The sequence below is a fragment of the Sminthopsis crassicaudata genome, chromosome 5 (assembly GCF_048593235.1).
Source record: "Sminthopsis crassicaudata isolate SCR6 chromosome 5, ASM4859323v1, whole genome shotgun sequence".
NCBI classification, from domain to species: domain Eukaryota; kingdom Metazoa; phylum Chordata; class Mammalia; order Dasyuromorphia; family Dasyuridae; genus Sminthopsis; species Sminthopsis crassicaudata.
The window spans coordinates 195,046,519-195,059,489 of NC_133621.1; the positions used below are offsets into that span (position 1 = coordinate 195,046,519).

A 12,971-nucleotide genomic window follows, 5' to 3' on the forward strand; every position below is an offset into this window, starting at 1 on the left:
GTATTAATAAATTAACATTTGCAATCAATTTTAATGATAGGGAACACCAATTAAGTAAAATACTAATTTTCAAAAAGGAATTCCATTCTCATTAATAAACTTGTAGTATAAAAATTATATCCAATTACTATTTTAGATTTCATCAATAATTTGTGGAAATTTATTTTCTCTTATTAGATTAGTATATAAAAATACCTACATAATAGCTTCAATTTTGTCTCTTGGTCCATAAAATCTAAAATATTTATCATCTGGTCTTTAACAGAAAATGTTTGCTGACCCTTGGTCTAGAACAACAGTTCTCAAAATGCGGTCTCAAGACCCTCCTGGGGGAGTCCCCAAACTCTTTTAGGGATCCTTAAAGTCAAAATTGTTTTTTATACTAATCCTGACATTATTTGCCCAATAAAATAGTCCTTGCTGTCTCAATTATACATCTTTTCTGTATGTGATCAGAAAACATATCAAGAGACTGAATATAAAATCAGATATGAAATTCCAAGTGTTTTCTGTTAAGCTAAATGTTAAAGATATTTACCCAAAATATGCAAAATAATGCTTTTCTTTCACTTTTCACTGATTTTTGTTTCAAGAAATTATTTTAAATGCTATTTGTTAACATATAACGCATTTATTATTAATGAGTTAATTTTAAAATGTATGTGTCAATTTCTAATATGGTAAAAGCTGATAGATATCATCTACATAAACAAAAGTTCTTTGGAGTCTTGTTGTTAATTTTCAAGAGTATAAAGAGATTGGGAGACCAAATTTTGAGCTACAGGTCTAGAAAAAGCACTGGGGAGCAAGGAGTGTGAGGTATGTACTGAGTGTTCTGTAAGGTCTAGCGTCTTCTGTGTGAGGGCTTGTCAATCACTTTTGGTCTCCACCTTGACCCAACTCTCACCTGTGGCTCCACAGTGTAGAGGATGCACAGCCATACCTAGGTTAAGGGTAATCCATAGGAGTCAAACATGTCAAGAGTTAGGGGGACATCTCCCCAGAACAATGAGTAAATGAGAACAATTTGTTCCAGTTTTTTTAAGTAGAGCACTTAGAGATTAGTCAGCTATTGAAGATTCCAAGGTCATCCACTGCATCCCAGTGTGGACTTTTGTCTTGCTACTGGACTTTGATGACTCAGGAAGAGACTGTGCAATTCTGCCTCACTTAAATCTGATTCACTCATGCATCAAGATATAACCCCATGATGGATGTTTTCAAAATGAAGGACAAACAATAAAAGTTCTGATAATAAGGGTAAAGTGCCTTCTGGATGAAGCCAGATTTTTCTGAGGGCAAAATGGAAAATCTTAGAGGAAAAGGTTTAGGAAGAAGGAAAGAAGGATGTTCCAGAGACCACAATGTAAATGGAGAGAAGATATGACCTGGGGCATAAAAAGATGACAAAAGGGAAAATTTAGCAGGGAATTTTCACTTTGGAAAATCCCAGCTCAGAGACCAAGGAAGATGTAGGTGCTAATTAGCTTTACTCAGCTGTTCAATGGTAACAAAAGATAGTCTCAGTCAATTTTCCACACAGGGATTAAACCTTTGAGTCCACAGGGAGACTGGACTGCTCTAAGAACAATAAATTGGTTTTTGTTTGTTTTTAATAATTCATCATGATCTCCGAAATACTGATTATATAATTAGCAGCAGTATGAATCAATGATTCCTTGGACAATTTTTTTGTTATGGAGTACTAAAACTGGAATAATTAAGAACTGCACAGAATCCTGTTTCAGACACAGTATGATTCTGGGAAAATTACTTAATCACTTAGCCTTGGTTTTCTTAACTGAGATACGGGTTATCACAGGGATATATGAGGATGAGATAATACACATAAAGAGCTTTGTAAACTTTAAAAGACTATTTTTATTATCACTAGTCTATTGCTCTAAATTAAACTATGATTTCTGAGGTCAGAATTTTCATCACCTTAGTTCCTTTAAAATAATGAGCTTGAACTAAGGTCTCTCCCAGCTTTAAAATTCTAAACTTTGTAAGAATCTGCCTAATTCATTATTACTAAATGATGAAAAATTGCTATCATGAAATCTTATTGCAAGGAGATTCTAAGCAAAGACATCCAAGAAAAGATAGCAAAGAAGTTTGTATAAATTATTTTTATTGACATAACATACAAAAGTCATAAATATGATTCATGTAAAACCAGAGTAGACTTGGGAAGCATCTCTCTAGACACTCAAGCAGAAAGCAAATTGAGCTGGGTGAATCTTCCGAAGATCAAAGAGAAAAGGAGAGGGATTACACTTATAGCCTCGAGGTTGCTCCTAGCTTCCAGGTTTTGCCATCCTTAAACTGAAGACAAGGAATCAACTTTAGTTTGCTAAAAGTTTATAAAATCTGGCAAAAGTTAGTGACCTGGGTCTAAAGGGCCTTGGGGCACTTAAGGAAGAGGCACTTGACTGGAAGAGCCAGGCCTAAAAAGAAAATAAATTAACAAAGGAAAGATTGGCTGGGCTGGTCAAAGGAGGATTAAATTTAAAGTCCTTTGATCCCCTCCCAGATTAATTTCCTACTCTAGCTTTCTGACTAAAAGAGAAGAGGAAGTGGGAACTTTAGAAGGCGGAGGCAGGGAAATACACAAACAGCTAATTCCTAGATTTTGTTACTACTTGATTGAGATTTTCTAAAAATAAGAACAAATCAAAGATACTGTGATTTGTGAGTGAAAGAAACGAAAGGGCAAGTTGTACCAAAATACAAAGGCTTTGGTGACACTGAATGCTAGCAATATTTATGCCAGGAAAGGCCAAACTGCCCATCTGAGGGTTGTAGGATTACTAAGACAGCTATTTCTAGGGCCACCAAAATGCACAGGGATAACAACTTCCTGCAGCACTTTTTGTCCATTTATTTTTTTAAACACACAACACAGCCGAAAGCTTCCATAGACAATTCCTGTTGGAGACTGCGTCCTGAGGTAATTGGCTTCCCCACACTCATACAGGAGGCACTGCTGGGTTGAAAAAAAGGGCAGCTGCTAACCCCCTGGGTGAAGCCATCTCCAGCACTTGTGCCCTGAAGGCACCATTGGCATCATTCAGAAAAGAAAATAATTTTAATCTTTACCAAAAAACTTAAGACACTAATTTATCACTTCATTGCTTACAATTCTGAGAGCCATTTGTCTACCTGGGATTGGTGCCAGCTGACCAGCCAGTTTGGGAGGGTTTCCGCACTGACAGAAGTTTTAGAACTTCTGACCCTAAAGGAGAAACTAAACAAGTTTTGGAAAGCAGGTACTTCCCTTCCTCAAATGGGAGCTCAACAGTCAATCAAATGTCATTCTGGATAATTTCCAAGAGTTTATACAGTCTCTGGCTAAGCAGGGCGCCTCTTTTTAAGTTGGAGAAGAATGATGGATGCTGCTTCTTCTCTTGGGTCCAGGTCTGGGTAAATCAGCACAGATGAGCCACTGGTGAATCGTCCACATGATAAAGCATCTTGGCTTTCCATAATCCTGGCAGAAGATCATCCTTTGGAAATCATCATCCTTCAAACAAGTCAGAAGGTGGATACAATGGACACACTGATACAGACATACAAGCTTTGTGGTCTTGGTCATTTAATTTAAACGATGGCAGAAGGAAGCAACAGCAGGGAAGGAGGCTTTTTGTACATACTCAGTCCTCCCATTTGTGAGCTCTGGACCTCAGGTATGAATCATAGAACCTCCTCTGTTGTCAAAAAGATGTCTTAGCTATGAGTTTACCAGTATGGAGCAAAAGCATGTTAGGAAACAACTGTCCCCTTCTGAAAATAGACAAGTACCTGAAATAACCTGAACCTGATGCCAGATGTAAGAGATTCCACGCAGAGAAAAAACTGATCTTTGAGGCATGAGACAAGTGAGTCTCATTAATGTGCACAAGATAAAGTTTTCTTTGAAGCCTGAATAATCTTTCATCTATACTGGGCTGTCATTCCTGGTTAAGGCCTGAAAGTACCAATGAATAGCTTTTTGTGTATACCAGAATCAATCCCAAAGGTGCTGGCTGACTTTTCTCATCTCTTTCACACTTGGGAAGGGGAGACTTTTTCTCCCTAAATTTAGCTTCATGGAATGAGAGACATTGGGATAAGATTTATCTTCTATCATTCACAAGCTAGCTTGCTATCAAAACTGGAAAGCCCAATAGCAAAGGCCTGGAGGGCGCACATGGGATAATTGTAGTCCAGTGTGAATATATCTTCTGCCACACGTCCAAACTGCATGACTATATATTCAGCTGGAGAGACCAAAAAAAGAAAAAAAAGAGTTGAAGGAAATTAGAGATGTTTAAGGTGATAAGGAAAACCTATTTTAATTTTAGAATTATAAAGTATAGGTAAAGCTAATTAAAATTTACTTTACATTAAAAAATGAAACTTTTTGAGGTAAAGAAATTTTAAAAGGGGGCAGCTAGTTAGTGTAGTGAATAAAGCACCAGCCCTGAAGTCAGGAGGACCTGATTTCAAATCTGACCTCAGACACTTAATACTTACTAGCCATATGACCCTGGGCAAGTCACTTAACCCCAATTGCCTAAGGAACAACAATACAACAATAACAACAACAACAACAAAAAGAAAGAAAGAAAGAAAGAAAGAAAGAAAGAAAGAAAGAAAGAAAGAAAGAAAGAAAGAAAGAAAGAAAGAAAGAAAGAAAGAAAGAAAGAAAGAAAGAAAGAAAGAAAGAAAGAAAGAAAGAAAGAAAGAAAGAAAGAAAGAAAGAAAGAAAGAAAGAAAGAAAGAAAGAAAGAAGGAAAGAAGAAAAGAAAGAAAGAAAGAAAGAAGGAAAGAAAGAAGGAAAGAAAGAAAGAAAGAAGGAAAGAAAGAGAAAGAAAGAAAGAAGGAAAGAAAGAAAGAAAGAAGGAAAGAAAGAGAAAGAAAGAAAGAAGGAAAGAAAGAAACAAATAAAGAGAAAGAAAGAAAGAGAAAGAAAGAAAGAGAAAGAAAGGAAGAAAGAAAGAGAAATAAAGAAAGAGAGAGAAAGAGAAAGAAAGGAAGAAAAAAAGAGAAAGAAAGAAAGAAAGAAAGAAAGAGAAAAAAAAAAGAAATTTAAAAGGGCTGCCTCAATCTTAAGCAGTTTTAATTTACTGCTTCTATCATCCACTGCAAATGGAAGACTGTTCCTGACTACCAAAAAAGAGGTGGTCAAGAGGGAGGAAAGGATAAGAACAATTAAGGGTCCTATAGACTAGTTAAACCAAAGAACAGACATTAAGGGAAATCTCTCTTTGATGTATGTTGTCTGACTTGGTCTCTCCACACATCCCAACCTAAAGTTCCCTCTGTGGCGGCCACAGCAGCTGCTAAATGTTCTCTACACTTGTTCATGAGTCACAGGTTAGAAGCTCTTCTCCTAAATCATGACTCTGTCTTCCCAGAGGGAGTATCTTTCTCATACAAAGGTATAAATAAATATACTCATGAAAAGCAATTTATTTGTCCTAACTAAAATGTAATTTAAAATCTCCCTTCGAGAAAAGCTTCTCTCAACACTCTCACTTAGAGCCTTTTCTAGGGGACTTACGGTCATTTGCATGGACGATCTGAAAATTCTTCACAGATGCCTGAGTGACGCGGCCATGGAAATTTAAGACATAAGACTGCGTGTCATCATTCCAGACTGGGGCTTTATTGTGTAGCTCAATCACATTTTCCATGTTTTTATTTTGCCATTTGGAAAGCAAGTTCTCATGTTCCTGCTCAAAAAAAAAAAAAAAAAAAAAAAAAAGATTACTTTGTATTGAGAATGTATATCAGAGGCACTTCTCCATTATGATCTCATTAATTTTAAAATAACATTAAAGAGGGTACAGTGAGGGTTCTGTTTGCCATTTCAGAGAGGATAAAGTTAAGGTAAAGAAAGGAAAAAAAAAAATCTCAGCTTGGATTTTTAATATTTAGCCCAGTGCTCCATATTACTATTTCCTAGGTAATATGCCTTTTACTTACAAGTAACATTATGGTATCTTTAAGTCAGTATTTATTATGTGCCAGATACTATTTAAGCAATGGGGATACAACAAGGAAATGCAGGAAAATCCCAAAGACTAAAAACAAAAAAACTCATTCTCAAGTTCACAGTCTATTGGGGAAGACAACATGCAAACCACAATGTATAAAGAAGATACATATGATATGTACAGGACAAATAGAAGATAATCAACAGAGAGAAGGCTCTAGCATTAAGGCAAACTGGTCCTTCTGTATTGTAAGGCTAGTGCTCTATCCACTGTGCCATCTGGCTGCTCCCTTTAAGGCAAATTGGGAAAGGTTTCTTGTAGAAAATAAGAGTTTTAGCTGGCACTTGAAGAAAGCCAGAGAATCCAGGAAGGTAATAATATGAGGAAACAGAGAATTCCAGGCACAGGAGACAAGCAGTGATGATGCCCAGGGCCAAGAGTGGACTGATTCTTTCCAGGAGCATCAGGAGGCCAGTGTCAATGGGTCAAAGAGTATTTGGAGGTAAGATACAAATACTGGAAAGAGAGGAGGGAGCCATATTATACAGGGTTTCAAAAGCTAAAAAGAGGATTTGATGTTTTGATCCTTAAGGATAACAAGGAGGCCCTGTAGTTTATTTTAGGAAGATCAACTTAACAACCAAATAAAGAGTAGACTGGACCAACCAAAAAGTTACTGCAATAGTCTAAGTTGGTAAAGGCCTCTAGAACAGCCCACACAATGACCAACAACAATTTAAATAAAGATAATACTAGTTCTGGTAGCATAATGTGAAATTTAAAGTACATATTGTTCTTTCTGGTAATTTACAACAGTACAAAATGTGTGCATCGCACAGTATTAGATGACTTTGCCTAATTCTTCAGGGAATATACTTTATAGGAGGTGATTTTGGAGATGTTATAGGAAAGGATCAACAACAAAAAGGACCAATAACATCTTTTTTAAAGAAAAAAAAAAAAACAAGACTTTTCCCAGGAGATTTGAGAATCATAATCTGACTTGGAATCTAGAGAAAATTGAATAGATTTCTCTTTGCAAATTAGGTATGTCCCTACTTACATTTCGTGGCCGGAATGGGATTCGTTCATGACTCATATTCATCCCTGGAATAATCACAGACATTTTTCTGGGACCCTTAAATCCAAGCACGTTAGTTTCCTGGAAAATAGAGAAAATTCTTGAAAAGTGAAGCAAAACTCTTGGGGGGGGGGGGGGAAGAAAGGAAAAACTGTGACTTTTTTTTTTTTTTTTAAACTTATCCTTCTTAAGTGTTTCTTATTGGCAGTAACAAGAAAAAAAATTAGTAATGGCAGTATTATGGTGAAGTAAACATGTAGGCGGGTTTGGAGTGAAAGAACTTAGTACTCATTTAACCTCTCCCAGTGTGTTTCCTCATTTATAATATGAGGGGCTTGAAACACATCATTTCAAAGGTTTTTCCCAGTTTACAAAGCATTTCTTTACTATAAGTCTGTCAAAGATTTTTAATCTCCATTTTTGAAATTAAAAAAAGTTAAAATTCAAAGGACTTGCCCCCAATAACCCTGGTAATTGGTGGAATGGGATTCCATAAGGCCCAGTGACTCCATGTTTTTCCTCCCTCTACATTTAATTGTAATGAAACTGTAAATAGGCCTCATGATTTCCATAAGGTGATGGTTGCTTATAAATGTAACAGAAACAATCAGATTAATCCATACAGATCTCCACAACAGATACTGTTGTTTAAAAATTCATCATTCTATGTCTCTACTTTTTAAAAAGGCAATGACAAGTAACTTTAGCAAACTGTCTGACTTAGTCATCCTCAAATATTTAACAGAACTATGCTATGAAACTGACAGACTTCAAGTTAAATATGGTCACTGATCTTGAGACAATCTAATAAAGAAGAATATGATCACGCAAGTAATTTTTATTCAGAATATACAGAAGTTAAATATGTTATGGTCATAAAGATGATAAATGGACAGAGTGTGGTTTGTATTACATAGAACAAATATTACTAAAAGGCATAAGCTGAACCTTTGATTTAAGATCAAAGGGATAAAGTTTGGCAGAAAAAGTAAAGTTATTTCTGAAGAAACATCTCTTGGAAAAGCACAAAAACTAAAAATATAGTTATCTGATTCAAACATGTTAGCAAGTTGGCATTCTTAGAGATTGAGATTTAAAAGTTGGCTAAAATGAAAGATTTTAGTTTTATTCTTTAATGCCTGGGTCTTTACCAGCTAGTTCTGGTAAAATCTTAGTTTTTGCTAGGGACTATCTATATCAAGTACTATAGAAGTAACTTGAATTTGCTTTTAAAATACCTTTTTATTTTTCCTACTACATGCAAACAGTTTTCAACATTCACCTTTGTAAAATTTTGTTTTTCAAATTTTTCTCCCTTCTTCTCCCTTTCTCCCATGCCCTAGACAATAAAAAATCCACTATAGGTTAAACACATGCAATTCTTCTAAACATGTTTCTATGTTCATCATGCTGTTTAAGAAAAAATCAAGAAATTTATAATTTTACAGGTAGCTTATAGGTAGAACCAACATTGTTCTAGATGCATTCTGTGTTTCTGATTTTAGCTAGAAGTTCAGAGAAGGGATTACATAGCAAGAATGGCACTTACATAACAGATGGCTGCAAGTTCCTGACGAGTATGGACCTTTTCCACCAGGCCCTGTGCCTTAGTTGGACTAACTCCGTGGTCATACACTGTAAACTTGGTTCCCATGAGATTGGACCTAGAACCAGGAAAAGACTGTCACCAAAATAATCCCATTTTTCTCTTATGCAAACAAAAATACATAATATCAAGTAGCATAAAAAAATAACCATTTGCTTATTCCCTAAAATGTGAAATGCATTTATCTCATCTGTAGCTTTTACAAGTACTTTTGTCAGAAAAAAGCAAGAATTCTGACTTAGTTCAAATCAAAAGGCTAGGTGCCAACAGCATTCTGTAGTAGGAAGTCTCATTAAATGCAGAAATAAGGGCAGGTTACACATACCTTTTGGCAGAAACAATGGACTATAGGTGCAGAAGGATTCACACATTTTCAGTTATTACCAATGCACTAATCATTTTGTTTGATTATACTTATTTGTTATAAGGGCTTCTATTATTCAGTCAGTTGAATCAATAAGCATTTATTAAGAGCCCACAATTTGCCAGACACTGTGAAAAGGGATGGATGCACAGAAAGGCAAATGCAAATCTTTGCCCTCAAAGATAAAAATCCCTCTCCCTCACAATCTAGTGGAGCTGGGAATGAAGTGTCTTGAGTTCTGTTTTTTAAGGAAAATATGAGTTAAAGTTTTCAGCTAAGAGAGTAGAGGAGGGAAATTTAAAAAGCATTGGAAGTTTGAAGAGTGAAGAAAAGGTTTGAAGAGCTGCTGTGGTGAGCGGGGGAGTGAGTTAATTAGGCTGATGTAAAGTAACTGCTTAGCAGCAAAGCCTGTTGAGGCTATGTAACATAAATAAGTAGTGGATCTAGTCAAATTAGTTGCTTGATTTTTCTATTAGCAAAGGATAGGGGAACAAAAGAATGGCTAATGATAGAAATGCAAAGCTAAAAAAGAATAAAATATTTAAAGATACACAGAAGGAAAAAAAAAAACAAAGTCTATTAGGGATACAAATCAGGCAATTTTATGAATGTTTGTTGATTAATATTAAGTTCACAATAAAAATGAAAAGTGAAAAAAGAAAAAGCAAGGAACAGGTAAACTAGTTCTTTAGTCATTCTTAGCTCCTATTTATTTATTTGTAAAAGGAGGGGCTGAAGTGCATGGTTTCTGAGGGGATCCCTAATTCTAGCCTAGAACACAATCAGCTCTAGGTTTCTCACCGGAGTTTGCCAATGTAGCTCTCCCCTTCCCGAGATAAATCCGTTGGATCTATGGAGATGAGATAGTTGGACGTTTTGCTCTTTTTTCTCTTTCTCCCAGCAAGAAGGAATGTCTGAAAAATGCAAAACGTCAAGTCAGGTCTGTTTAATCTCTCATTCTAACCTCTTTACACAAATTCTTCCTCCATTTTTCTTTTTTTTTCTTTCATTTTTGGTAGTGATGGTACAGTAGAGTTAATGCATCCAACTGTAGAATAGGGATCACAAATAGCACTACTTCCCAGGTTCATCTTGAGGACCCAAAGAGATCATATTTGTGAAGTGCTTAGCACCTGGGAGACACTCCATAAATGCTTATTTTCCTTCTTTAGTTTTCAAATTTGCTTCGAATCTTGTTCTCTGTAACGCTCTTAGTTTTCTATCAGAACAGATCCAACAACAACAAAAAAATCTTTCTCCTTCACCATGGACTTAATCCAACTGATAAGTGCAATCACCCTCTTCTATTTTTAGTTTTCTATTCTTTACTGCAACCATTTCCTTATTATTCTATACCTTATCACGTCTATAAAATGATTACTTCAGCATTAAGTTATGCCTTCCAATCAAATCACTTTTGGGACCCCTATGTTAACTCTTCAGCCTTTATATCTATACAGAATGAATTATTTATGAATAAACTTAAAAATGCTGAAAAATATGAAACTGAATTGTTGGGACATATACCTTGTCTCCTCTTCTGATTATAGCTAGGACATATCTTCTCCCAACCCAAATTCTTATTTTCCTTTGTCATTATTCTTCTTTGATTAAAGAGAAAAAGAAAACCAAGGTATTTTCCCCAGGAAGAAAGAGAACTTAGTTTTTAATATTTTAAAAATAAGTATATGGATACTCTCTAAAGTAGCTAGTATATCCAAAGATCAATTGTGATGAGCATGGCTCTTTTCAACAGTGAGGTGATTCAGGACAATTCCAATGATCTTGTGATGAAGAGAGCCATCTACACCCAGAGAGAGCACTGTGGGGACTGAGAGTGGGCTGCAACATAGTATTTTCACTTTTTTATTGTGTTGTTTGCTTGCATTTTATTTTCTTTCCCATTTTTTTCCTCTTTGATGTGATTTTTCTTGTGCAGCACGATAATTGTGGAAATATATATAGGAGAACTGCACATCTTTAACATAAATTACTTACTATTTGGGGTGGGGGTGGAAGGAAGAGAGGGAAAAAAGTAAATTTGGAACACAAGGTTTTGCAAGAGCGAATGCTGGAAACTACGTATGCATATATTTTGAAAATAAAATCTTTAATAACAAAAAAAGTATCTGGTATATCGAAACAAAATAGAATAATTTAATATGTTTTGCCTTGAGTAAATATAACAGTATTATTTTCCTTACTATAAAATATATCTCCTAACTTCCCCTCTTAAAAAGGAGATCCTTCACATACCTTCCGATTTTCATCCCTTTCCAAATGCATGTAATAGGTGGGATAGAGGCCCCTGTCCATTCCCTTTTTATCCCTGGTGATCCGACATTTCACTGTAATCCCCCGAGGAGCAGGACGAAATGCAAAATCTTCTAAATTTTCTACTTCTCCCAGCTGATTATCAGCCTGGAGGGATGCTGGACAAGAGGCGCCTGTATCCTGAGGGAACAGTGATACCTGAGTAAGAGGCCAGGAGGTTCCACATTCTTGTGAAGAATAATCTGCCTTTGAATCTTATACCAAGGTCTTCAGACAATGGCACAGGAAATTCAGGAACATCAAAGGAAAAGATGAACATTTATCACAAAAGAAGGTAGCAAAGAAGCGATGCTCTTAAAAAATATTTTGAATAAAGGTTCCTATTGGCACTAATCTGTCTATATTCATGAACCCTATGAAGATACTTTCATCAAAAAAATAAAAAAAATTTAAAAGCCTTTGATATCTTCCTGCCTACATTTTGCATCTCCCTCTCTCCTCCAACTTCCCTTGACAAGTAATCTCTTATAACAAAGAATAAAAAGTTGGAGGAGAGAGGGAGATACTCCTCAAAATTAACATATATAAGATTCTGAAAATATTTGCAGCACATCCAGTCTGCCACCTTTGCAAAAAAACAAACAAACAAACAAACAAATAAACAAACAAACAAACAAAAAAAAAAACGGGGAAAAGGAAGAAGTAGAAAGTATCCTAATTCAACAGTACTATTAAGTTAAGAAGGAAAGCTTAGGGGAGAGTGGGACTAATTTACCCAAAAGGAAGAGCTTCCAGAACTACATACTGTGACTGATTTCTGGCTGGATCCAGAACCAGGTCGCTGCAATTCTGAGTTAGGTGAGTGAGTTCTTGTTTTCTTTCCTTCTTCTTCTTCTCCATCAGTCGCCTCTTCATCAAAATTCAAACTGTCAGAGATGCCTGATCAAATATAGAGATAAAACTGTCTAAATTAACTAAGAGTCTAAACATTTAAGTAAAAAATTCTCTTTTTTGCCTAGTCCCTCTATCCACTTCACATACACATGTCCTGCTAAACCTTCTTATCCAAATTACTACAAATCTTTCTTCGTATGTATTATGGCAATAGCTTCTTTATTGGGTCTCCCCTCACCAATTCAAATTAATTATAGTCAAATTTATCTTCCCCAAATACGCATCATCATGTTATTCCTTTGCTTAAAATCTCATTAAAAGCTTGGTAAAAGGGGATGGGCCTGAATTAGGCTAGTGGCTTATGCAAGTAGAGAAAAGGGAGCACATATAAATAAAGATAATGTGAATAGGAAGATGTGGATCAATTGATCAACCTGTTCTTTTTCCTTAGTGTTTTCTCAGAGAAAAAAAATTGGTGTTTCTTCCCCCAGCTTTTTCCATTTTAGTAAATAGTATTTTATTTTTTCCAATTATATGTAAAGATAATTTTCAACATTATTTTTTGAATAGGATTGATTCCAAATTTTTCTCCCTTACTCCCTCTCTTCTCCTCTCCCCAATACAGCAAGCAATCTGATAGAGTTTATACATGTCCCATCACATTAAAATATATTTCCACCCTAGTCATGTTGTAAAAGAAACAGAACAAAAAGGAAAATCCATGAAAAACAAACAAACAAACAAACTCAAATCAAGACCAAAAAAAAC

The 12,971-nt window shown here is 35.5% G+C and overlaps 1 protein-coding gene across 2 annotated transcripts in view; it reads right to left on the minus strand.

Annotated features, from left to right (window-relative positions):
- Positions 1-2,117: 2,117 nt before the first annotated feature.
- Positions 2,118-12,971, minus strand: part of TULP3 (TUB like protein 3) — a 47,568-nt gene continuing 36,714 nt past the window's right edge. Inside the window, exons 5-11 of one of the 2 annotated variants that reach the window (XM_074269284.1) lie at positions 12,115-12,248; positions 11,292-11,489; positions 9,837-9,949; positions 8,615-8,729; positions 7,048-7,146; positions 5,549-5,720; positions 2,118-4,262 (exon numbers count right to left, since the gene is read on the minus strand). In XM_074269284.1, coding sequence (XP_074125385.1) covers positions 4,129-4,262; positions 5,549-5,720; positions 7,048-7,146; positions 8,615-8,729; positions 9,837-9,949; positions 11,292-11,489; positions 12,115-12,248 — 965 coding nt within the window. In that variant the 3' untranslated portion in view covers positions 2,118-4,128. Of the gene's footprint in view, positions 4,263-5,548; positions 5,724-7,047; positions 7,147-8,614; positions 8,730-9,836; positions 9,950-11,291; positions 11,490-12,114; positions 12,249-12,971 lie in introns of both variants that reach the window. The other variant, XM_074269283.1, reaches the window with a different exon arrangement.